The sequence below is a fragment of the Mustela putorius genome, unplaced genomic scaffold (assembly GCF_011764305.1).
Source record: "Mustela putorius furo isolate JIRA1106 unplaced genomic scaffold, ASM1176430v1.1 tig00001451_pilon_pilon_pilon, whole genome shotgun sequence".
Lineage (NCBI taxonomy): Eukaryota > Metazoa > Chordata > Mammalia > Carnivora > Mustelidae > Mustela > Mustela putorius.
Window position 1 is genome coordinate 1,197,086 of NW_025421748.1, and position 26,804 is coordinate 1,223,889.

The 26,804-nt window shown below is 55.1% G+C and overlaps 1 protein-coding gene across 1 annotated transcript; it reads right to left on the reverse strand.

Annotated features, from left to right (window-relative positions):
• Nucleotides 1–1,163: 1,163 nt before the first annotated feature.
• TBX19 (T-box transcription factor 19) lies at nt 1,164–24,138 on the reverse strand. Its single transcript, XM_045087765.1, has 7 exons — nt 23,468–24,138; nt 14,659–14,923; nt 13,335–13,469; nt 10,780–10,841; nt 9,338–9,399; nt 5,274–5,409; nt 1,164–2,429 (listed from the first exon to the last, which is right to left on the reverse strand). Exons 1-7 carry the CDS (start codon nt 23,662–23,664, stop codon nt 2,144–2,146), a joined length of 1,143 nt encoding a protein of 380 aa, XP_044943700.1. The 5' UTR covers nt 23,665–24,138; the 3' UTR covers nt 1,164–2,143.
• Nucleotides 24,139–26,804: the final 2,666 nt, after the last annotated feature.

The following is a 26,804-nucleotide window of genomic DNA, read 5'->3' on the forward strand; positions in this document are numbered from 1 at the left end:
GCTGGAGGCTACCATTGCCTGAACTCCTAACAGACAAGAAACGGCCACTTTTGTAAACTTACCAAAATAGCATCTTGCAGAGGTGCTAATACATTAATATCTCAATGGCCTCTTACGCTGTCACAGGGGAACCAGGGAACCGAAAACACTCCTGCCACAGGGCATGCGGAGCAGGTCGCTTTTCCGAGAGCAGCGGTGTCAGTACTCTGGGCTCGGTCACTCGTCCGTCAGTTAGGGACCTGGAGCACTGGGCAGGCAGCCCTGAGAGCATAAAGCCACTTCCCGGGACCCCACGCTGCTGGAGGGGCATTGTTTCCAGAGCTCCGTGTCCAAGAGTGGGCTGGCACCGGAAGACCAGACAGTGCTAGCCACAGCCTGGCGAGGGTCCCTCGCCTGGGGAAAGAGCCAGGGACTCAGTGGCGTGCTGTGTGGACACCCAGACTACGGCTGGGCGTGCAGTGGGCGTGCGTGGGCTCCCCACAGGCTCCCAGCAGAACCCTCTCCCACGCCTTCAGGGATGCCCAAGGGACCACTCCGTCCGCAGGCTGGTAACGGTCTGGGAGAGCCAGGCATCACGCAGGTCTGGAAACCCCTCCGGGCGTTACCAGCACAGCCCGCAGCGGTACAAAAGGGAAAAGGCAAACTGAGACAACACTGACTTCGTGCACCGGCCCGGGACGGCTGTAGCACCAGCCCTCGCTGCGGCGGAGGCTGAACTCCTGCCTGGAGTGAGGCTCCTGCAGCACCTACTGCTCCACTTCTCTGTTCCAGGCAAGTCGGCTCCAAACCTGGCTCTGCGGCTGACCTCCAGGGCTCTTGTTGGCACGCGGATTCCTGGACTCGGACCCTAAAGATTCTTATCCAGGAGGGATGGAGTGTGCCCAGAGCTGTGCTCCAACAGGTGCTCTTGGTCACGTGGCACAGGGGATCCATGGAGCGGTATTTGGAAGGAACGGCTCGAGCCCACACTGTCTCCACAGCATCCATTGCTGGGACGGGCTGTGGCTCAGACAGGAGGTTTGGGGGACCACCCAGCATGTTCTGGGCTCCCCACACTGACCTACTAGCGTGTGCCTGACACGCATCTCCGAGCTCTGCCTCCCCACGGGCCCCACAGCTGTCATTCTAGCACACAGGCACGGCACACCAACTGCACTCCGTTTATTGGGCACCTACTAGGGACAAGGCACAGTTCCAGGTGCTGCGGGGTACAAAGACAGAAGGCTAGCCCTCGCCCTCAAGGGCTCACAGTCTAGTGGGGGACAGACACGCTCACAGGCAAACAAAAACACGGGGGCGGGGGGCGAGCTCCAGAAAGAGGCAGGACCCGTGGGAAGGCAGGCAGCCGGGCAAAGTCACGTGTGCCGAGGCACCCTGGGTGTTTGGCCGGGCCCTCCGGCCAGTCCCCGGGGATGGGCAGGATTCACACGGATGGGGCTGACCAGAGAAGGACGTCTCAGGCACAGGGAAGGCAGGGGGATGGGAGGGTCCCCTGACATGTCGGCCTCTCCCGGGATGACGGAGGGAACTGAAGCTGGGAGCAGGGGCTGAGGCCAGGAAGTGGGGGTGTCCTCCGAGTCGGGTAGGACTTCGTTCTGTGGGCCATGGTGAGCCACGGAAGGTTTCTGAGCAAGGGAAGGACATGACCTCGCTTTCTAAACTCCAGGCGCATTGCTGTAACACGTGATGGCCTCTCTTCTCCGGAACGTCACTCCGGGGCTTGCACTCTTTCCTGGTGTCCAAGCAGAAACCCCGGGGCTGCAGAGACTTCCCAGGGCTGCCCAAGGCCAGGAAGGCGCAGTGCAGGTAGACGCGGAGCTCGCTGAAGAGCTTCGCACCACCTCCACGGAACAGCAAGCAGGAGGTGAGGCCTTCTAGAATCATCTGAAAGTAAGCAGCAGAGCCAAGGAAGGTGCCCTGTGAACCCCAGTTACCTAAGCATGTCACCGACGGGCTGCCGAGAAAACGGGTGTGGGACAAGAAACCAGAGAGCATCTCCAAACTAAACCACTTCCCGGAACCCCTCCACCCTGCGCTCACTGGGTGGGGAGACCCGGCTGTCTAACTCACTAGACGCAGAGGTGGGGCTTCTAAACGCTCTGTACAGACAGGGCTCTCCGCTGACCCCTCCCCAGGATCCGGCTTACCCATCCAGCGAGGAGGGAGAATGGCGCCCCCCACTCCCCGGGCCACCCCAGCCCGAGAAGGGATGTGAGGCCACCGCTGTCCAGGTGGACACGGCGATGCTGGTCAGCGAGGGCTCCCCCAGAACCTCGGCACCCGCTGAACTGGGTGCCTGGGCGGAGAGGGGTGAAGTCACAGCTGGGCTCCCCAGAAGAAAGGTCCCCGGGGAGCTGGCGTGCACGTCTGGGCCAGGCCCGGCAGGACCTCCGCCGCCGTTGCTGATGGTCCACAGGCACGGGTAGGGGCTGCAGAGACACAGAACGCTGAGGATGCTGTCCGCAGGCCCAGCCAGCTGCCCAGCACGCGCACTGCACCAGGAGGCCCAGGCCTAGGAAGACGGCGCCTCCCCCACGGCTTTCTGGCTCTGACACAGCACAGCCCTGTTTCTGTGGAGCAGCGGAGGCCAGCGGTGACCCGCTGCGGAAGGAGCATGGGATTAGGTACCCTGACCTGAACTTCCTCCGCCCTGCCACCGGCACGTTTGATTTTGAACACAGCGTTTCACTCCGGAGCCCCGCCCTGCAGCCTGCGTGGACGGCTGGAGAGCCAAACGGGGGCGGATATGGAAGGCCAGGCCTGCGAGGGGGACCTCAGACTGGCAAGAGGGCTGACGGGTGTAGCGGCCGGGACACACAGGCGTCAGAAGACCCGGGTCGGCCGCCCCGCCCTACGGCTCACGGCCTCCGCGGCCTCACCTTCAAGACTCCGGGTCGCACTCACACACAGGGTGCAGAGGCCGGCGTGCACTGGAGGAAGAGGGAGCGGGCGATGCCCGGCCCACGGCACCCAGGAAGGGCGGCGCTTGTAACGGACTCTCGGCTGCACCCAACGGCTCTGCTCCCGGCAGAAAGGCTGGGAGCTAGACCACCGCCTCGGACCGCTCCCATTTGCAAGCCCTGGTCACAAACCTGGCTGTGCCGGGGAATCACGAGGCAAGTTCTGAAATAACACCGGTGCTGGGGCCTGCCGCCGCACACCCTGACGCGACCATCTGGCTTGTGGCCCGGGCATCAGGGCTTTTTAAAGCTTTCCAGTGGATCATAATTTTTGCTCGCGAACACAGACGAACACGCCCGCTGCTGCAGCAGGTGGGGTAAACGCCCACGCCCGCGGCCTTCCGGCGTCCCTAGTCCGGACGTTTAGAGTCCTGCCTCTTCTGCTACGCCCGGCCTGAGAAGAGCTCGGGACACGCCGACCGTCCCGGGCACGTTTGCTGTTCTCTAGCAAAATCTGTACGGAGCCGGTCGTCGGTTAAACACGCTACTGAGGGAACAAGAGGGAGAAATGCCCCTGTGCTCTGCGCCCCAGCCCAGAGACGACAGACCTCACGGGGCCAGAGGAAACCCACAGGAGGCCAGGCTCTGGGGGTGTCTGTCTCTCTGGGTGCTGGCCAGCTCGGCTGGCTGGGATTTGAGGCCTGATCTCCAGAAGAGACGTTTCCACAACGTCGCTCAGGGGGGGCCCTGCCTGATGCCTCCCGCCCGGTGGGAGCCCCGCGCTCGTTACACACGCGGTGCGCGACCTTCGGGCCGCTTTTAATGCCTCCGAGCTGTAGTTCCTCCAGTGGTAAAACAGGGTCCAGCGCCAGCCTCGCGGACGTCTTGGATACTGTAAATGACTTCCGTGAGGGACGGAGGACAGAACTCGCCACGGGGCTACTTAACGTCTTCAGGGGCTCCCTGTCTGCCCTCCTACCACAACCCAAATCCACGCTCTTTCCTCAGATGACCCACTCGGGCGCTGTCCAGTAGATACAAGACGTGACCACAACTGCAAGGCTCCGCTGTCTAGCAGCTACGCATTTCAGGAGGACGACGCTTCTCGCTATATTTTATGGAACCAGGAATATTTAAATATTGTCATTTCAACATGGTTTTGAGGTAAAAAGAGAAAAAAAAAGAGTTGAGCTTTTTATGCTCTGTGTTCTGCTCCATCTTCAAGCCAGTGTGTGTGTGTTTCCGGCACACACACCCCGCGGGACCCGCTCCGTCTCCAGGGCTCAGCGGCCGCCCGCAGCCGCCGGCAGCTGTGTGGGACAGCACAGCTAGACCCCGAGCACCAAGGCAGCATCAGCATCAAGACCACCAAGGCCAAGCGTACAACACCCACAGCCTGTCACAGGGCAGAATCGCAGGCTCCAACCCAGACCTGTCTCCAGATCCTGCATTTTAACGACATCCCAGGTGATTCTAACTCTCCTCCGGCGTGAGCAGCCGTGCTGTACACCCAAACGCTACCATCTCCTCACGTTTTCTAGACCGGCAAACCACAGCCATCCTCGGAATCTTCCGAGACCCACCGTTCAGTGTGGGATCCCTGTCTGGACCTTCTCACCATCGGCGCACCTACGCGGGAAGTACAGCTGGCGCTTCTGCAGCGCATTACCGCTCACGAAGCATTTTAGTGCCTTTTCTCCTCCTGGGCTCATCACGACCCAGGGCAGCCCCTATAGTTTCCGCTTTAGCGACCAGAATGCTGGAGCTCAGTGAGGCCAAGAAAACTGCCCGAAGACGCGACATCAGTAAGGGACAGAAGCAGGACTAAAGCCCACGTCCACCAAACGCCAAGGTCCCTGTCCGTCCTCTCTCCCCTCATCTCCAGAAGTCCGAACAAAACGCAGGTCTCTGGTGTGCAGGCCACGCCGCGGCTCTGTCACCTGGGCTGTGGGCCAGACTCCCACAGCCTGTCCCCGGGTAGGACGGGTGGTTTATGACAACACGGACAACCCAGCATCTTGATTCTCAGTATCTACTGACACTTCCTCCAGCCACCTCCCACGGTCGGTGTCTATCTGCCGCCACCACGGCTCACACCATCTCTGGCTGGTTCAGGACAAACAACTCCAGGCCATCAAGTCTTTTCCCTTTTCAAAACAGAACACCGAAGCATGCAGCGGAGCAAGTGCTTTCCCCTCCCTCGTCTCTGGGAGAGGAAAGTCCATCGTCTTGCTCCCTGCGCTTGTAGTGGCTTAAGAGTCAGGACAACGAGTCTGCAGCGAAGCCACCGTCGGAAGAGCGGGGACATGAGTCTCCAGCACCTGCATCACCCCCGAGACCACCGAGGAGCAAAGCTGCCGGTGCTGGTCTTACCTAGGCCCTGGGTTGAGCGGGCCGCTAGTGTGCGGGACGGGCAGGATGCTGGTGTGCGGCGCGGAGGACAAAGAGGTCCAGCTGTCCGCTGCGGAGAACACCTGCAGGTTGCTGCTCGAGCTCTCCATCAAGTTCACTTTGGGGAAAGGACAACAGTTGAGTTGACAGAGCGCAGAGAACAAAGACGGTGGCCGAGGACCCGTCTCACGGTGACACACCGTGGTCTGTGCTGCTGATGCCGGGAGTCTGTGGGTCCTTGCGGAGGGAAACGAGACGCGGTCTCCCAGACACACCGAGTGTCCACCGTAGGCCACACGGCGCTCACGTTTTAATTGTCACCGCAGCGACCTGACCTCCCCACAGTATAGAGGAGGCCCGGAGGGGAGGGTCGGTCCGCCGTGGGTGACCAGACCCGCCGGACGCGCACCACCCCGCGCTGTCCCGTGGAAGAACGGGCACGTCAGCGTCCCCTCAACACAGGCCGGAGGGCCCGCCGGAGCCCCAGACGGCATTTCTGAGGACCGGCCCCTTCCTCTTCTGAGCAACCCCAAGTAACGTGAAACCCCGCAAGCACGGAGTCTGCGAGCCTCCGCCTGCGTGAACGTGCAGACACGAGGGGGAAGAGGGGGGCGAGGAGGAAGTTTCTGGTGCCTACGCCAGGCTGGCCCAGGCACGCCTCTCAGGACGGGGCCCTTGGAACCGCTTCAGCCTCAGCCCCGCGCCCCCCCACCCCCCCACCCCTGCCACCTCCATCCCAGACCTGCCCCCCAGCCACCCTGGGCCTCTCCCCGCTGTGCCCCTGCCCGCACCACTCTTCCCTGGAGTGCCCTGGGCCTCTCCGGGGTCCCCTGCTGGCCACCTCACTCCCGCCCACTGCCACCGCTTTCCCCTTCTGCACATCCCGCAAATCCCAGCTCCGGCCGGAGCCCCTGTGGGCGGCTCCGCGGCTCTTTCTCCCCCAGCCCCGCGGCCGGTGAGTGTCACAGACTTCCTCCAACTTCACTGTGCCCGCGCGTCCCCCCCCCCCCCGGGCCCTGGTTAAAGTGAAGGAGAGCCCGAGAGCCTACACTTGTAACAAGCTGTGCTGCTGCCACGGGTCCGAGCGCCACGGAAGAGCCCCTGCGACGGCGTGCCCCGCTCTGGCATTGACGTGTCCCGAGCTTCCTCATGCAAGAGCCTGCCCCCCCCCGTCCCATCCCCCCTGCCAGCTACAAGAGGGCCTGGCGCCCAGCGGGTGCTCAGAAGCTGTGTTTTCTGTGCTGACCGAGGAGGGACCCGGTGAGAACACCGCCCACTTTCTGATGTCACGAAGCTCCATGTTCCATCTTCCCGGCAGAGGCTTGCAAGGTTGCTGGGAGCAGCAGCGAAGGGACACAGGTGGCAGGCGACGGGGAGGGCCTCTGCAGACAGCTCGGGCGTCCCGAAGGATGGAACCTTAACGCTTCTCCTCCACGTCCCCTGCCGCGCGTCTCCCTCTCTCTGCTGTCTAGCGTCGCTCTCCCCACAGGGGACCAGAGTCTCTGTCAGGCTGGGGGTTTGTCTACTCCGCGCACGGACAGAACCCAGCACACAGCCAGCCCTCAGGAAATCTCTGGGGCGCCCATCACTGAGCGAGAACTCAGCCCTGGCTTCCCTTCCCCCTTCCTGCCTCCCCACACATCTAACAAGCAGGCAAGGGTCTGGGCTTCTGCAAGACCAAGGCCGGCTCGGTGGGGTCAGGGAGGAAGAAAGCGCACCAAGGCCAGCGGCGGCTCCGCAAATAAGCAGAGAAGCTGCGGATGTGCCCGAGGCCGGCCCTGTGCGCCCCCAGCCGAACCACGCGGAAGTCTGGCTGCAGTCGCCCGGCTTCCTACGGGCCCTCCGGGACTGGGCCCGCTCCGCCCTGGGCAGAGCCGCGGCCTACGAGTGCGGAAAGGAGCCACGGGGAGGCGGTGAGCTGAGGACCCTGGGCGCCCCCCGGCTTGGCTTTTGGAGACGCAGCTTGAGCTGCTGAGTCCACCGGCGGCCTGGGAGGAGGCCCATCACACGTATCAGGGACCAGGACATGGTCTTATGAAAAAATCATAAAACACGGAAGACGTCATGATTATATGCTCCACTGCTAGTGAGTAAAACAAGACGTTAAAATAACAATACACAATCCATGTTAGATGAAAGCGATGCCACCTTCGATACTTCTTGTTACTACGGGCTGTTTACTGTTTCCCAAACCAGCCCCACCCCCAGGGGCTTCATTAGCAAAACCACGCACCTGAGGGAGAATGGTTTCTGTGCGTGTGAGCCGCAGGGTAGGGAGCCTGCCGGTGCCCCCGGAGGCCAGGGTAGAGCGCACGACCACCGTGGTGCGCGTGGGGCGCAGGCAGAGGCAAAGGGGCCGCATACTGGTGACCGGCGTGTCCTGCTGCGCACACTCCCTCCGGGTTGGAAAAGATCCAGCCTCCCACTGGAAGAGACGAAAGGAAGGCTCGGACCGACCCTGAACTTGCACACCAGAGGTCAGGTCTCCAGGCCCCTCACACACTGCGCCTCTGTGTGAGCGACCCTAAAGGTCTGCCCCAGGGAGACGGAGGCCGCCCCGCTCACTGTCCCCCCCCTTCCACGCAGCGGCGTGGCTGGCTGCTTAGGACAAGGCCCGCAGTGCTCTCAAGGCTCGGAAAGCCGCGCGGGGAAGGCTGGCACAGAGCTGTGCAAAAGGCCCTTCGAGTGAGTGAGTCACAAGAATGCAGAAGTCAGGTTGCTTCTGACTCACTTGAGTTAAATCAAAAGTCAGTCTGAGACGGGGATGTCAGATGTCTGTGTCATCCCCAGCCACCAGGGCACCCTTAGTGAGCTTCACGGGAACAAGGGTCTCTCTCTGCCCAGGGGGAAGGTGTCTGCAGCTCACCCCCAGCCAGAGCCACGATGGCTCCCCTCACCACCCCCCACCAGAGGCTTCTGGAAGCAAAACGTGGGGAACTGGCTAGCACTAAGAATCTTGCAGAACATTCTGGAAGGTTATACAACAGTTCACAGAAATTTGTTTTTGAATGAAAAGGACAAGAAACAAAGAAAAGGCACCCGAACTGGAAAGAAAGAAAGAAAATGTTCTTGACGCAGGTGTCCAGTGGGCAAAGCCAGGCATGGGGTCTCCCAGAGCCAGGCTCCTGTGCCCTTGACTCTGGAGACATTCGCTGAGAAGATGACAACACGAGAGCTTAGTGTGGGGCTCAGCACACGGGGCCGGTACAAAAGGTTCGTTTTTCCAGCTCGCTTTAAAAAGGGCTTTTCTTTCTTTCTTCCTTTTTTTTTTTAAGTGCTTTTCTGGGAGCTGTTCCCTTTCCACTCTGCAGTGGAACACGCGCCAAGGCTTACGGGAAGGAGCCAGGAGAGAACCCCAGAACCCCAGAGCAGGGCGACAGCAGAGTGCCCGAGCGAGTGAACCACTACGATTCTCATTCAAGTTTCTCCGATGCCAGGGTTAACCTTCCACCCTGACCTCACTGGCCTGGGCCTCCGCTGCAGCTCCAGGGCCTTCCTCCCTCAGGGGGTCTCCCCCGCCATCCTGACATGGGGAGGCCGGTGCCTGGTGAGGGACCCCCAGTGTCTGTAGGGTCCCCAGCCGTGTATCACTCACCCCACCCCGTGGGCGTCCAGTCAGCCACCCAGAGTCCTCCCCACGGGCAAGGCTGGAGCCTGCCTGAAGCATTGTGGTGGGAACCAACTCAAAAATGGGCAAACACTAAAACAGGGCCAACCCAGGCCAGACCACCAAGAGTGGAGGTGGAGAGGCAGGAGAGACTCCCAGAGTGCACTTGGGACAGTCCATAGCCTCTGGGACATGAAAAGTCCAGTCTGAGAACGCTATCTCCCGTCCCAGCTTCGGTCCAGCCCCTCAGGAACACTGGTTCTCTCTGGGAATCCTAGAAGGGCACACACTGGACTTGAGTGGAAGAAGCAACCTGTTGAGTCTTGAGAGAAGCTGTGGAACAGTCCCCAAGCCTCTGCCACAGGGAGGGTCTGCGTGTGGTGGGGGATGGCTCCCAGGGTCCCCAGGGAACCCCCCACCCGGCGTTCACCCGACTCACGGTGAGAGTAGGCCACGCGCTGGCTCTCGGACACAGCTTCAGGAGCGTCTCTGAGGTGACTCCTGGAACACAGGGAAGTGCGCCCGGGCTGTCCGGCGGAACACAAGTCCAGCGGGACATCTACCCCACGCTCCCTTTGGAAAGCAATCCCTTTCTTGAAATAAGGAAACCAGACACCTTTGGTCTCAGACGTCTCCCCCCTTCACCCAGGGTGCTTTATCTAGTGTGTGATCCCCCTCAGAACACGACCCGTGGTCATGCTGATTTGCCCTGTTTCCCGCTGTCCCACTTAGTTGGGTCTCTCTCGCTTGTGGTCACTGCTTCTGCCTGACGGAACTCCGGCGCTGACAGCAGCTGGGGTTTGCGCAGGACTTCGGGGCATGCGCGAATCTGGGATAGGCTAGACCCACCAATAACTCTGCCAGGAAAATACTGCTAGACCCACTCAGCAGATGGAAAAGCGGGTCTCAGAGAGGTAGCATGACCAACCCCCAGGGAACAGCAGAGCCAGGACTCCAAGTCAGGACGACCTGCTTTTCCTGTTCATCTCACACCTGCGATCTCCCTTGGGCTTTAGATATCTGAAATTAAGTTAAATACTAACAGGACAAAGTCCATCAATAGAAGTCAATTAGGTAATATTGTTGTTTTATTTTTTTTCTAGAATGGAAAAGGAAAACACGGAGCTGGGGAGTCACTAGCCTAAGTGGTGGCGTCACCATTCACCATCCCAGAAGCCTCGGAACTGGCAAGAGCAGAAACTACACTGATCTTAGCCAAAAGGCCCAGAAGAGATCCCTAGCAGTCTCTGAATGGTCTTCCCTCAGACCTGAAAGATAGGAGCTCTCACCTTTATGACCTACTTATATGAATCACTCACCTCTCCTGGGCTACATGGAGTTAAAAAAAATAATAATAATTGCAACTGTACCACTCAGAGAGAATTGGAGGAAGGGCAGAGTGATCATTAAAACTCAAAATCACAGGGCACCTGGGTGGCTCAGTGGGTTAAGCCTCTGCCTTCGGCTCAGGTCATGGTCTTAGGGTCCTGGGATCGAGCCCCACATCGGGCTCTCTGCTCAGCAGGGACCCTGCTTCCCTCTCTCTCTCTGCCTGCCTCTCTGCCTACTTGTGATCTCTGTCAAATAAATAAATAAAATCTTAAAAAAAACAACACTCAAAATCACTTTTTTTTTTTTTTTACATCTGCCTATGTTACTTTCAAGAATCAGTAATAAAAGAGAGCTGAGCAAACATTGCCAGTTAGAGGTTCCCCTGGAGCCCTGCTCCCAGGCACAGATGGTTAGGAGTTTGTTGAATATGAAATTAAATGTCACAAACCTATTTCTATCAAAGGTAATGCAAGTTCCTTCCAAGACGAGCATAAATCTCACATTTGCAGACGTCAGCTCATACGATTTTACTGAAATTTCTCTACTCACCTTTCCTTGGCATCCAAGAAGGCTTTGGCAAAAGGGTTGTACTTGATTTTGAGAGCTGTTATCTTCCATTTACAAAGACAAGAAGCGTTAGTGAAAGTGGAACATACATGAACAAACGGAACCTTTACCTTCACCTGGGAATTTCTGTAACATCGCAATAACCCCTCTTGCTCTCCCTCTCCACGTGTCTTTGCTCAGTTCTGCACGAAATTACTCATGCACGGCCTCTGACAGCACTGTGCTGTAGCCCGTGGTGAAAATGGGAAACACAGCAGGATATGAGCAAAAAAAGGGCAAAGCATTAGAAATGTGCAAAGCCTGAAGTGCTAACCCTAGCATTCCTTCTTTGTTTATTCATCTTTTTTTTTTTTTAATATATTGATCATGCCCCTCCCATCAGCTACTCTTCTAAGAAGTCACCAGGAACACGGTCAGTCACGCAGGTTTGAGTCCGTGTCTCCCGGAGAGCACGGTCCAGCCGCACTCCCTGAGTCTCAGTGATCACTTCCTCGGTGATCCGGGTTACAGAAACACACTGTATTGCTCCCCGCCGCTGGCGCTCCGTCCCATGGCCTTTGCCGGCTTCCCTCTTCAGAGCCAGCGGCCACCATATACAACGTCTATTAGCTAACGGCCTCTCCCCGTGGGCTATACGGACTTGAGGACAGCACCCACACCTGTGATGCCCACCGCGGTGTTCCCAGCAGGCAGTCCTAGTCAACAAATCTTTGCTCAATAAAAGAGCATTGGAAAGAATGTTTATTTCAGCAAGGGCCTGGTAGAAAGAAGAAAAGTTAAATAAAAGCACCACTCTTTCCGACCCGGGAACGGGGAAGAAATCAGAAGAGGGAGGCGAGCCATAGGGTCTGATGCACCTGTCCCGGTCTTTCTCCTGGTCTAAACCTAGAGAGGTCAAGGTGCACAGTGAGACCAGCACTGACCCACAGGCCTGCCCCCCTCGAGGGTGCATCGGCGTCGACTCAGCAGGGAGTGCTGGCAGCGAGAGAGGCTCTAAGTTTGGGTTTTCTTGACTTGATTCCCACGGGGCATAATCAAGGCTGAAACAGGCCACCGGGCAGCTAGGACACAGTCTCCAGCACCCCCTGACATACACAAACATGCGCTCTCCAGAGTTGCAAAAGACACACCCCCCTCAAAGACCCAGACTCCCTCCAAGGGAGAGAAGCAGGAGAGGGTGGGCCATCTTGAACACAGCATGTTTTCGCCTGCGAAGACAGCACCTGCTGAAATGATCAAATATTTAACCTCTGTCCCCACCCGCCTGCTAGAGGGGCTCAGCCAAGAGGCCAGACTACATAAAGGAAAGAAATCACATTTTCTCTGCCCACCTGTGATTCCACTTCAATCCACAGCTCAGTTTGACCTGGAGGCTCTCTAAGTTTCCAAGCCCAGGTGCTCATCAGAATCCTTTGGGGAGAATTTAGAGACTCTAGACTGCAAGTACCAGCCCTGGGGATTCAGACTCGGTGGGCTGGGAAGGAGCCCAAATTCTTTAAAAGCCTCCAAAAAAGAAATGCAGATGAAGGGAGCAACAAGACACCTTCTGGGTCTATTTTGGTATGAGAGGTGCGCTTTGTTTTCTTCACCAGCAGGTTATCAAAGCTGCTGGGAACGGTGCCGCACCGAGAGGAGTACGCTCCCTGCCCCGCGGTGTGGGGGTACCTAAACCCACGCTCTCCCTGGAGCAATGCCATTGCTAGGAGTTCACCCACGCAAGCCAGCGGCAGTGCACGGGGGCGACCCGGGGCGACCCTGCAGCGTTATCTCCAACAGCCGATGAGACGACTGTGCACGGCCTAATGCCCAGCAGTGGGCAGCTGACGGCCTGAAGCACGGATGTCCTCTGCGGCACGTCAGGAAAAGAGACAGGCCTGGGAAAAAGGAGAAGTCTGCAGACTAACATGCAGGACGTGAGCCGGTGCACGCGAGGGAGCCCATTCTCGTCTGTTACAGACGGGAACACCGGGCGCAAGCACACTCGCAGCTCTCAGGTGTCGTGTCCTCGGGCCGGCTCCAGACGCAGGAGAGAAAGGGCAGCTCTCCTTTTTCTTGTTCGCGGAACGTACGTCTGTGCTATTTATTTATTACACGGGCGTTTCTCTAATAAACAGGTATTATTCTAAAAAGAATTTTTTAAACTTGAGTCAGAAAGAATCCGACCCACCCCGGCGCTTCTGCGTCCGGACGCGCCGGCCCAGGACGCTCTCCAGTGAGCCCGGTCGTGGCGCCCCGGCCAGCGGCAGAGGCCGGGGCTGGCTCCTCGCCTCGAAGGGCAGGGGCTCCCCGCGCGGGGCGGCCGAGGGCACACGGGGCCCGGACCACGGAGCCCCCGGGCGTCTGGGGCTTCCGCGCGCGCAGGCCGCACCTTCCTGGGCCCGCAGGGGAAGCACCGGCCCCCGGACAGGCAAGGGCGCGTGGAAGGGGCGACCCGCCGTTGAACCGCGTCTCGGCGAGACCTCGGAGACCTGCACAGCCGCCCGCGGCCCCGCGCGGTGCCCGCCGGCCCCTCCCGCCCCGCGCCCGCGCCCGCGCACCTCCTCGTTCTGATAGGCCGTCACGGCGATGAACTGGGTCTCGGGGAAGGAGCAGTTCGCCACCATCCGATGCGCGCCCCCGACCCGCACAATGTGCACCTGCGGCTCGTACTTGTGCAGAGAATTCAGCATGATCTGTGGGGCGGGATAGCAGAGGACGGAGGCCCGCGGACGCGGCGCCCGGCCCGGCCCCCCAGGCCCACCGCGCCCCCGGCCCGCCTGACCAGGGCCGGCCAGAAAGCTGTCCTAAAGGCCGGCTCTCCGCCCGGCCCGGCTGTGCTTTCTCTCCCTCCCTGTTCTCCCAACAACGACCGTGGGCTTCGTCGGGAGGACATCCTGGTCTTCCGGGAGGAGCCCTGCCGTCTCCCAAGTCGCCGCCTGCAGAGAGGGCACCGGCCACCGCCGCCCCACGGCATGCGCTCGCGGTGACCCCCGAGCCCGACTGCAGGACTCACGGCGCGAGGCGGGGAGGCAGGAGCTGTGCGCGGGTCAGCGTCCTGCTGCAGGAAAGGCCCGGAACCTCCCGCACGCTGCGGGGCGGCGAGGCGCATCTCCTCCTGCGCATCTCCTCCTGCTGACGCGTGAGCTCCGGGGTCCCGCAGGCCAAGCCCGCGAGTCAGAGGAGGCGCGAGGACCCGGGACCCGGCGGCTCCCCACACAAACAGCGGGGGGCCGGCCAGCCTCTCCCCCAGCCACGGGCCGCCCACCCCCTCCACCGTCCGCGTCCTAACAGAAATCACAGCTTTGCACGGTACATTCGCAGTCTTCGCAGAGAAAAGAAAAGAGGGACAAAAGCCCCGAATTCTTACTTACTCTGACTGGAGACCTTAAATCAAACCTTCCTTATTTAAGGTCTGTTTGTTTTTCTGAAAACCCAAAGCCGCTCGGATATTCTACTGACAATTATCATAATGCCCCGCTGGAAGCCGCAATTATTTCATTTAGGAGCAGCTTTTTATTAAGGTTTTTGTCTACTGCCAACACGCCACTTACACCAAAGAGAGGAGAGAACAACAGAGCCGGGCCGCACAGACGTCTCCTCCCGGGGCTGGGTAAAAAGGCAGCACGCAGGCCAGCGCTGCGGCAGGGCCGATGATTAAGGAAACCGCGCACTCCTGCACGCTCTTACCATCAGGAAGTCCATTAAAAACTGAGAGCGGCCAATTAAGACCTGTTTATTCCTGATCACATTTGGGCTCCAGGGAGTAATTGGCTTCCGTGGGAGAAGAGGCCGGTGAGGACCCCTCTAATTGCCTAAATGCACCCTTGATATTTCTTGATTGGTGCTGTGGGGCGGCCGCATGGCCGGGTGACCCGGTCGTACCTGCCCGCCTCCGTTGAGCCTGTTGGTGAGCTTGACTTTGCTGAAGGAGATGGGAGCTTTCATCCAGTGGGCTCCGAAGTTGGGGGAGTCTGGGTGGATGTAGACGCAGCTGTGGCTGGAGACCTCCGGCTTGCCCGCGGGCACCCACTCCCCGTTGACATACTTCCAGCGGTGACCGTCCGTGGGGACGAAGTCCAGCAGGAGGGAGTACATAGCATTGGGGTCCAGCCCCGTGACACTGATCTTGAGGACAGGGAACATCCGTCTAAAAGGAAAGGCAGAACTGAGTCACAGGAGGGATGTCAATGTTGGGGGACTCACCCAGCCGTCCCTCCACGCTCGGGAGACCTGCCCTGCAGTGCCCCCGGGGCGCAGAGAATGCCCAGGCCTGCGGCCCCAATTCCAACAGGGGCCTCTTCTTACAAGTGCATGTCATGGTGGGGTTTTTACTTCAAACCATTGTGTCTGTTTTAACGTCCGAAAGCCACTGATCTCATCATTTGACAGAGGAGGCTGAAGCCCAAAGTCTGTCATCAGATGCCACATTCTCAGAGATCTTTCTTCAAAGACGTCCTCCGGGCGCACACCAGTCTCCACACTAACGCCACCAACCAGCCCTTCCCCCACAAGGAACACCAGTGTGGAGCGACAGTAATAGCATGAACAGGGAGCAGGTGGTTTCACGGTTATGGTTAGACCAATTCCTTCCCTGCATGACTTCTCAGAGCCTTTAATATACTAATGCACTCTACAAACCTCTGCAAAGGTAGGGTCTGTGCACACACTGAACTGGTATGACTGTGGAACCTTCCTTTCACTGAGGGTTTTGTGGGAATTCGAGCTCAAGACGCCCCGACCTGGTCCTTGGTCCTTCTGCTGCGCTCTAGAACAGCACCAGCAAGTTTGGTCTCATGCATTTGCAGAGCCCCTCACTGGGCGTCTCATTCCCTCTGATTTGTTTTTCCCTTGACAAATGTACTAAGTTGCTCCAAATTATCCTTAAAAGACCTGGTTTCTAGACATACCCCCACCCGAATGCCTGAGACACTGGCTTATTTGTCAATACCTCTTAACATCTGAATCCCCAAACTGAGAAGCTAACAGTCCCGAGTCTAGACACTTGCTGCCAAAGCGACCCCTGAACCAGCACCACTGGTCCCTGACCAGCTGGAAGGTCATTTGAAATGCAGAACCTCAGACCTCACGCTAGACCTGCTCGATCAGAAGCTGTGCTTTTCCAAAGTCCCCAGGCCAGTCACAGGAACATTAACACGTAAGATGTGCGGGTGTAGAGCATCTTTAGCTTTTGAGAAAAAAACTCAGGAGATATGTGAGGGAGTGAGGGCGGGGCTAGCTCACGGTCATTTGCAAGGAGACCCTGGCCTTGGGGCACCTGGGTGGCTCACTCTGTTCGGTGTCTGCCTTCGGCTTGGGTCATGATCCCAGGGTCCCGCATTGGGCTCCTTGCTCAGCGGGGGGATTTGTTTCTCCCTCTGTCCCTCCCCCTGGCTCTTTATTTCTCTTGCTCTCTCTCAAAAAACAAATCAATAACACCTTCTAAAAAAAAAAAAAAAGGAGCCCCTGGCCTCGGGATTGTGCATGGGAATGCTGACGGCTTGTTCCCTCCCTCCCTCGGCTCCCCAGAGTCGTCTCTCTCCTCCCCCAGTTTTGGCTCAAGGAGAGAAAATCTAAGTAGGAGGCTGGACCAGTGCGAGTGCGTGAACTACAGGAGACTCCGACGGGAAACCTGCATCTCGAGTCCAGGTCCTGCCTGATGCTGCGTGACTCACCTCCTCCCTCCGGTCCCTTCACGACATGATGGTGACTTTCCTGTAGAGGAAAATGATGGTCCTCCCCCCGGGAGCGACCTGTGGCATCAAAATTCGTCCCCTTGCATATTCTTTTGCTCTTTCTTCAACAGAAGGAGTTCATCTATTCTTTTCTCGTTGTATTTGACGAAACTATTCCCTTCCACAACATATTTTAACATTTTAAATTATTTTAATAATATTGGCCAAGTATCGAAAGAAGCAGCCCCCTGAAAAGCACAGATGCCGTTTGCCAAGAATCACCAAAGCAGACATCAGACATGACCCCGCCGGCCACACTGGTCACCCTCACCAACGGGAGCCTGGCTCGTTTCTGTGAGGCACATGGAGAGACGGTCTGATTTCTAGTCTATGGCTTTTTCTGAAATGGTGAAATTGTTTGGTCCGGTGTGGTTTGGTTCAAAGAAAACAAAGAAATGAAATGTGTAATCATAATTTCACATATGAAGTTTAAAAGTACTGTAAGTTTTCTTGATAAGGATATGCAGTACATGTAAAAGTAAAAAAAAAAAAAAGAAAGAAGGAAAGAAGGAAAGCTCATATAACGTATCTTCGTCATACACTGACCTGGCAGCGTAAGGACACAGCCCCTCAAGCATGTGGCATGGCCGCTATCTTCAGAGCATGAAATGCTAAGAACTTTCCTACAATTCTGCCTTAACACTGAAGAGATGATTTGGAGCACCTGAGCGGCTCAGTCGCTTAAACGTCTGCCTTTAGCTCTGGTCATGATCCCAGGCTCCTGGGATCGAGTCCTGTGTCCAGCTCCTTGCTCGATGGGAAGCCTGCTTCTCTTCCTCTCTGTCTCTGCCTCTCTGCCTACTTGTGATCTCTGTCTGTCAAATAAATAAATAAAATCTTTTTTTAAAAAAAAGATTTTTTAAAAAGTAATAATAAATAAATGTAGAAGATAATTTTAAATTGCAAGACTGTTATGAAGGAACAACAGTGGGTGATGTCACAGAGGGGAATTAAGAGTGAGAAACTGCTCTAGATGGATCTTAGCAGGTCCAGGGGACAGTAAGCTAAGGCCAAGTAAGGAGAAGAAATGAACCCTACAGATGCCAGAAATGACTTCTATAAAAGCAACTGCACACGAAAAGAACAGCAAGTACATGGTCCTGGGGTCCAGATAAGCCTGGACCGTTGAGGACTACCGAGGAAAGAGAAGATTAGGGTGACTAAGGCAAAATGAGGGGGGAAACCTGTGCTCTCTCTCTTTTCATTTGTGCTCTCTCTCCTAGCTGTGTCATGCTAGGTCTCACAAAGAATGTAGCATGACCTTTAATTCCAGAATATGGGAATGTGTCATGGCTTTTCTCCTGTTGTGCTATGTTCAGGAGCCACACCTGATGTTCTCAAGAACCTGCGACCGCACGAAAAGATTCTCAACATCGTTAGCCATCAGAGACATGCAAACCGGAAAGTGCAGTGAGGAATCACTTCCCATTCACGAGGACGTCTGTGATTAAAAAGTGGACAGTAACAAGTGTTGCCGAGGCTGCAGAGAAACTAGGAGCCTGAACACAGCGGTGGGGATGCGGAACAGTAGGACCACTCTGGAGAACAGTCCAGTAGCTCCTCAGCCGGTTACAGACAGAGCTGCCATATGACCCCGCAATTCCATGCCTACACACACATGCGAGAGACATGAAACACACAAAATCTTGTACACAAATGTTCACAACAGTGTTATTCGTAAGAGCAAAGAAAGTGGACACAGCCCACGTGCCCATCCACTGAAGAATGGGCAAACAAAACAGGACCCATGTACACAAGTGAGTATGATTTGGCAATAAAAATGGTACAGCACGGCTGAACTGTGAAGACATGACGCTCATGGAAAGGGACCACCTATTGCATGATTCCACTCGTACGAACTGTCCAGTCGGCAAATCCACAGACTGTAAAAGATCAGTGGGTGCCAGGGCCAAGCAGGACGGGGGGACTTGGGGGATGATGGCTAGAGATGCAGGATTTCTTTTGTGGATAATGAAAATGCTTAAAACATTATTTGTGAGCATGTATGTATAACCCTGTGAATATAGCAAAAATCACCAAATTGTACACGCTTTCAGTGGGTGAGTTGTACGGCACATGAATGGTCCCAATAAAACTCTTTTTTAAAGTAAAGAAAAAAAGATAAAGAAACCATAGTCCTGGATTTTAGAAGGACACATCTGAAAAGTTACAGAATGGAGCCGGCTGGGTAGCTCAGTCGGTTAAGTGTCTGACTCTTGATCTCAGCTCAGGCCTTGATCTCAGGGTTGTGAGTGCAAACCCCGCACTGGGCTCCATGCTGGGTGTGGAGTCTACTTAAAGGGGGTAAAAAGTTTGTGAAAAGTTACGTAATGGTTTATCGCTTTATTCTCTTTAGTACTTGTCTACCAAGAATTTTATGATTATTTCTGTTTTGTTACACAGCTACACCTGTGGTGAGCACAGCATAATGTATGAACTTATCGAACCACTATGTTGTACACTTGAAAATCAGACAACACCATATCTATCTACTCAAATTAAAAAAACTTATTTTAAAAATACTTTTGTTCTTTTATCGCCACACGAATGAACTAAGATGCTATGAATTTTTTAACCTCTATTATCCCAGTGAGGAACAAGAAGGTCCATCACCTTGTCATGAGTCTGGTAACCAGGACGGGAGCTCATCCCAAGTCTAGGCCTAGTCCAGACCCTGAGCCTCGTGTCCACGTCACCCCCACGTCACAAGGAGCAGGAGCACTGTCCAGGGGAGTCCGTGCCCTCACATGCGGGCAGCACGCGCCTGGCTTTGTCCTCCAGGGTGAACTGCACCTCTAACCCAGCCAGCTTTTCTTCTTTCCTTTCCAAGGGATGGCTAACCACAGAGGAGCCCCAGCGCCTCTGAGGAGCTGAGAAACATGTACACCGGCCCCTAATTCGGGGGTGGGGGGGAGGAGAGGGAGCTAGCACAAGGACCAGGAAAGCAGGCGCGGATGGAGGAACGAGCACTCCGCAGGTGGCTGGGTTCTGCTCCCTGCCACGGCGCCAGGAGGCCGGTCTCTGGCTTCTGCTTTCCTTGCAGGCGATCTCAAGAGCCAGGACTACTGACGGAGGCTATGAGGAGTGAGGTCTGCGGGAAGGAGGCAGCATTTGCAGGTGAGGGGAGCAGAGATGGCTGAAGGTAAAACTCACTCGCTCCTGTAAGCACCTTCCTTTGTCCCCTCCCAGAATTGCAAGAGGCCGAAACAGTGGGTCGGAGGCAGGTTACGCAGACTCAGAGGACCCTCAGGGATCGTGCCCGTCAACCTGGGGGAAGTGTCTGGGGCTACAGGGCACGGAAATGTATTTGCCGGATGCACAAGCTCCGTTTTCTCCCCTCTCTGTGCCCACATCAGCTCTCTGCCCTGAATCGCTGGCAAATCCGACTTAGGATTCCCAGCGCATGTTTTTGGATAACAAACGGACGTCTCAGTTACATCCGAGATGCTTCCAACTTCTGAAAACCTGCTGGAGGCAAATCCGATCAGAACTGAGTCGAAATTATTCAACTGCTTGGAAATACCTGGGAAACAGAGCATCTTCCGCTAACGTGAAGATGTTTTAGTAAAGAAAACAAGAGGTGCAAGAGATTTCACAGATTTGTCTCAGAGCCTCAAATTAGTGTCTTTCCTTCAACCTACAATCGAAGTTCAAGTTCGCCCGGAAGGAAAGGGAGGATTCACCGCCAGACGCTCTGCTGAGGGTGCGAAGGAAGGTTGGCACAACTGCTGCTGCTGCATCGGAAACACACGTGTGGAAAACCAACTGACGTTTAAAAAGAGGGAAGGGAAAAAGCAGGGAAAGAAAAGGAGGGAGGGGGGAGCCAGGAGAGAGGGAGGGGGACGAAGGTCGTCGGGTGCCGGCGTCTGGGGATGATGCGCAGGAGAACCCTCTTTCCCACCTCGACCTGCCAGAGGCAAGCCTCCCACTGGCATGCTCCGAAGGGTCTCCTTCTGAAACCCAGACTGAACTCTTCCATCAGGCCATGCTATGTTATTTCAAAACTTTCTCTTCTTTTAATTCTATTTAAAATCAGCTAATTCACATATCGTGCATTCCTAGTTCCGGAGGCTGAATCCGGGACTCATCAGTTGCGTGGAACCCCCAGGGCTCCTCACTTCCCATGTCCTCCTGAAGGCCCTCACCCAGTTACCCGTCCCCCACCCCTGCCCTCCAGCAGCCCTCAGTTTGTTTTCCAGAGCTCAAGCTCTTATAGCGGACAGGAACTATCTGATGACCCCCCCACCCCGATGCTTCTAGAAATCCAGAGTCTGCCCACGGGGGCCGGCAGGCTATGTGAACGAGAGGGGCCGGAGCCGGGCGTTAAGCTTCTCTGCAGAGAAGGGCTGTGGGGGCGGGTGCCCCAGGCTCAGGAGTTGGTGTGAAGGGCAGGGGTGAAGCATCTGGAGGAGACGGGTTGGGTCTGCAAGTGGGGACAGTGGGTACGAAGGAGACATACAAGAATAGACCCATAAGAGAGGAGGGACCGGAAACAAGAGCTTTCTGTATCGAGGACAGGAAGAAGTTGCTAACAATTTAAATCTGTGAAAATAAGAGACTGAGAGTAATTTCCGGCTAACCTCATTCATCATCAACACATCCATCTCTTAGACGAGCATCTCCCTTCTTTTATCTGAAGTGTAAAGGGAACTGTTTCCTGGCAAAACCCGCTAAGGGGTTCAGGGACCATAATGGAACCTAAGAGAAGATTCGGTTCACTGGAGAAGGGGAAACGGCCGCAGGGCCTCCACGCACAGCAGCAACCGAGTTGACTGGGATGAGACGTTTCTACAAAGAATATTTTTCCCATATTTAATATCAAAGGACATTAAACGGGAAGAATTTTACATTTTAAATAAGCAGGAAAAATGATGTAGGTGAACACGGGCAAGAGAAAGCTCTTCCTAAATTGTGAAAGAACATCCCAATGTGTCCTATCATTAACCTGGATCTTAAATGGCTTCAGAAACTGTATTTCTTCCTCACTGGACTAGACGGACTGTATTTTTACTTGGTGATGGTGCTTATTCTACTCTCACAGGTAGCGCCTGGACAGCCGAATGGAGAGTGTGAGGCTGGACGTTGGCACAAACACTATCCACTAAGCACAAGGGATGAACCACAGTCGCTCCCACCTACTACTGGACAGAACTTGTACAACTGCAGCGTCATTCAGCGTAAAAGGAAGGAAAGTAAATCCAACTAGAAACGTGGGGCTGATTCTTTGATATTAAAAACATTTTTGGGGCACCTGGGTGGCTCAGTGGGTTAAAGCCTCTGCCTTCGGCTCAGGTCATGATCTCAGGGTCTGGGATCGAGCCCCACATCGGGCTCTCTGCTCGGCGGGGAGCCTGCTTCCCCACCTCTCTCTCTGCCTGCCTCTCTGCCTACTTGTGATCTTTCTTTCTGTCAAATAAATAAATAAAATCTTTAAAAAAAAAAAAAAACATAATTTGGGGGCACCTCTGTGGCTCAGATGGTTAAGCCTCTGCCTTTGGCTCAGGTCATGATCTCGGGGTCCCGGTATCGAGCCCTGCATTGGGCTCCCTGCTTGGTGGAGGAGCCTGCTTCCCCCTCTCTCTCTACTGTTCCTCCTGCTTGTGCTCTCTCGCTCTCACTGCCAAATAAATAAAATCTTTTTTTAAAAGTATTTTCTATTTCTTTCTACCCAAAATAATGTATAAATGCAGATCAAGAGTAGGCACTGAGATCGTTACAACTGCAAATATTAAAAGTAACCAATCCGATATATGAAACAAGTAGGGGACCCATTTAGAGTCAGAAAACAGAAATATCAAGCTCGTTTGGTTGGTATTCCTAGCAGGTTTAATATCCTTTCTACTAGGAGTGATCACAATGTATTGAAATGCCCTGATTTCTGGCACACCTTCCCCTCGCAGAGCACTTCAATGCCATGCAAAAGTGCTCGAGTTCACAATTCTCCCAGAGAGACAAGGGATGGTTCGTTTCTACGGTGTGGATTTTTTCTTAAAATAGGAAGCCAAGGCATCGGGAAAGGAAGCATTTTGCACAAGGTCAAAAGCTGGCCAGAAATCCCGCAGGCCTCAACTTTTCTCTCGTAGCAGAATTTCTCCTGAGGGCCACCGCCGGAGCCCTGCGGAAACGCGCCTTCCGACCTCTGTACTTCCTGACCTTGTGAGCCAGAGGGTCTGTGAGCGGCAGCTCAACGCCGGGAGCGTCTGGCCAAGCTGCGGGCAGAGAGACTGTCTTGCCGAGCATGTGCACTTCCTCTACAGAGCGAGCGCTCCCACCGTGACCTCGACAGCCACTTAGCAGGGCTGGATCGCACAGAATCCAAGAAAGGCCGGCAGAGACCGGTTGCTGCTCATCTCTAATCTGCCGCACCGAGAAAAAAGAAGGTGTCTTCCCTCAGCGCATCACGGCCTCGGGCAGGTATTGTCCTTGCCACGGCTCTCACGCCATCACACACACACAATGTCCCACGAACACACACCAGGAAGCCGAGGGAGCGATGGGCAGCGAGATGACGTCTGCCCTTTGGTTCCCCTTCTTCAGCTGGTCCCGAATTTCTGGCAAGTTTGCCGTGCTTAAGAGGAAACACTCAGCTTCCAAATAAAGTTGACTTTCACCTTATCTGAACCGAGCTGGAGCTCAGGTCTGCTCCAGGACAGGCAGTGAGTCAGAAAATAACAATAATTTCGGGCTAATCTCCCTAACCCATGGGGCATGGCCCCCGTGCGCTGCCTTCCCGCCGTCTGTCCGGTGAACACGCAGGCAAGCTGGCTTCACCCCTGCACCTCTGCTGATCTCGGGAAATTGATTGAGTTGGCTGGGGAAAGCCGAGCGAGCCTGTCCTTCTGAGCTCTGCCATCAGCCCGCGCTGCCTCTGAGCAAAGACGGGCAGCCTCTCCGGCAGTCGGGGGCTCGCCGCCCTCGCCAAGCCCTCCCAGCCCAAGCGGGCCGGCGGAGAAACTCACCTGCCATTCTTGGTCACGATCATCTCGTTAGTGACTTCCTTGAATCTCTGCCAGAGAGGGGCATCCTCCAGGACGACCTGAAGCTGCTTCTCCGTAGGGTCGCCTTTCTCCCTCCCGGCCTGTAGCTCACTTTCCACCACGTTGAGGAGGCGAGACACAGTGCCGTCGCTGCTCTTCTGGCTGCCTGGCTCGCTCATGGCCACAGGCCCCTCTCAAACTTGGCTGAGAAGCGTCACCTCTCTCCTGCCACCACCTCCTTCCTCCCCTCACTTGCCGGCTTTTCAAACCCAGCTGGGCAGTGTCTGGGGAGCTGGAGAGAAGATGCCGGGCCCTTGCCTAAGCCCCTAGCATGACACCCCTTAAAGTCTCCAAATTATACCACCAACCTGTTAAGCTCCAGTGGGGAGGGGAGGGAGGGGAGAGGTAGGAAGAAAAAGCCCTCTCTTAATTACTCATCGGATCAGGTGGGAGACGGCCCCGCTCTCCCATTGGCTGCCAGGCACAGAATAGACATTTAAGAAGAGTACTCCATCCAAATTATCAGGCTTTTATCTTGTTGTACCTGAAGAGGTCTAATCACTGTTTTGAGGACCATTTTCCCATTAATTAAAATTGTTCCAGGCCCAGACTGCAACAATCAGGCAAACCATGTTTGTGTATAAATCGTGGCATGCGGCACCTATAGGAAAAGAAGTCCTGGTGAGAACCGGCAAACTTGATGCCAAAGCGGCTTTCCGGACGCAGTCAAGAACCCAAACCCCGCCGCCGTCTAGCAGCCCCGGAGAGAAGAGCGTGCGCTGTGCCAGGAACAGGACAGCTGCGCCCGGGAGTGAAGGGGGGGCTCTGTGCACCCCCACCCAAGGATCAAGATCCAGAGGAAAGGAAAGTGGACCTAAGGTCTCCTCCTCCCCGGGCACCCCCCACTGCTCCTCTCCACGCTGAGGGATCCTATCCCGTGCACACGCACGCCTGCTCATCCCAAAGGCCCTCAGGGTCTCTGGCAAATGGGACTCTGAAGCTTGTCCTTCCTCCCTAGAACCCAAATCCCCAATTTGCCTTTTTCTAGCCCTCGCCAGAGAGGAAAAAAACTCATTTAGCATCATATTACTCTTTCTCTACAGAGGCATTCTTCCCTCCACGACTGAAAATAAGCTGCTGACATTACAATGCTGAGCAACTTTGATCCAGAAGGATCAGGAGGATCCAGAAGGGCCCTCTGGCTTTCCTGGTAGACAGTCCATGACCTACCTGGCATTCCAGGATGGATTCCCACATTCCCAGGTAATACACTACCAGCAGAAAATGCTTCTCTTACCCGTAACTCAGAGTAAAACCTGGGGAGATGCGGGAAAGGACAGGGGTCGCGCGCTCTACCTTCCCAACCCAGAGTAGACCCTGGGGGTTAGAGCTTTTCCCTCACTACAACCACAAGAGCATCAAAATGAAAAGGAAAAACAAAAGCAAAAATTAAAACATAAAGTGCACTGAGGAAGGACACTCAGTACTTAAAGTGTATTCGGGGCAGGGACCCTGGGAGGCTCCATGGGTCTAGCTTCTGGCTCTTAGTTTTGGCTCAGGTTCTGGTCTCGGCGTGTGGGATCCAGCCCTGTGTTGACCCGAGGCTCAGCACTCAGCAGGGAGCCTGCCTGAGAGTCTCCCTCTGACCCCAGGCTCGTGCTCTCTCTAAATAAACAAATAAATCTTTAAAAAAACAAAAGCACCTAAAGATACTCTAACTGTATGACCCAGCAATCGCTTTCCTTGGTATTCATCCAAAGTTGTTGAAAATTTATGTTCATACAAAAACCTGCACAAAGAGGGTTTTGGGTATTTTTTAGATTTTATTTATTTATTTATTTGTCAGAGAGAGAGAGGGAGAGAGAGCGCCCACACGTGCACAAGCAGGCAGAGAGAGAGGGGGAAGCAGGCTCCCCACCAAGCAAGGACCCTGATGTGGGACTCGAACCCAGGACCCTGGGACCATGACCTGAGCCGAAGGCAGTGGCTTAACCGACGGGGCCACCCAGGCATCCCACGGAGAGGTTTTTAGTAGCTTTATGCACACTTGCCAAAAGTTGGAAGCAACCAAGATGTTTTTTAATAGGTGAATGGATAAGTAAACTGTGGTCCATCCAGACAAAAGAATATTACTCACCACTAAAAAGAAAGGAGCTATCAAATATGAGAAGACATGGAAAAACCTTACATTCACACTTTAAGTGAAAGAAACCCATCTGAAAAGGCTACGTTCCAGAGCCTGCGGCATTTTAGAAAAGGCTCAACTACGGAGCCGGAGCCGGCGAACACTGGAGGTTGCCAGGGGCTGGGGAGAGAGAGAACAGGTAGAGCACAGGGGGCTTTTAAGGTGGAGAAGATACTCCGTAAGGTACCATAACGATGGATACACGTCATTCTACGTTCGCCCAAACCCACAGAACGTACAACACCAAGAAGGAACCTAATGAAAATCCTGGGGGCCGCCTGGGGGGCTCAGTCGGCGAAGCGTCTGCCTCCGGCTCAGGTCATGCTCTCGGGGTCCTGGGATCGAGCCCCAACTCAGACCCCCTGCTCAGTCGGGAGCCTGCTTCTCCCTCTCCCTCCACCCCTCCCCGTACTTGAGCTGCCAAATGAATAAAATTTTTAAAAAATTTTTTGCAATTAATAAAAATAAATAAACTTTGTTTTGAAAAAAGAAAGAAAGAAAGAAAGAAAACCCTGGATGTGGAGTAATGATGACATGTCATTGTAGTTCATCAGTTATAATAAATTTACCATTCTGGTGCAGGATATTGATAGCAGAGGAGGCTGTGCGGGGGGTGGGGGGGCACGGGGGCAGCAGGTATATGGAAATCTGTATCCTCTCAGCTCAATTTTGCTGTAAAATTAAAACCACTCCAAAAACTAAAATCTACTCAGGGCAGGCAGTGAGGGGGCATCTGCACATGTGACTATCCAGAATTACCAGGTAGGGTGCAGCGTAGTCACAGAAGTCTTTATATGAAGGAGCAAAAGGGTCAGAGCCAAACAGAGAAGGCGCAAGGAGTGAAAGCAGGCATCAGAGAAGAAAGAACCCGCGCTGCTGGCTTTGGGGATGGAGGAAGGAGTTGCAAGCTGAGAAAAGTCAGAAACCTCCAAAAGATGGACACACAAGGAAATGGATTCTCCCCTAGAGCTTCTGGAAGGAACACCTGCCGACACCTGGCTTTTAGCCCCATGAAACAGACTTAAGACTTTGGACCTCCAGAACTAGAAGATAAATGTATGTTGTATTAAGACACTAAGTCTAGGGTACTTTGTTAGAGCAGCAATAAGAAACTAATACAAAGACGACGACACA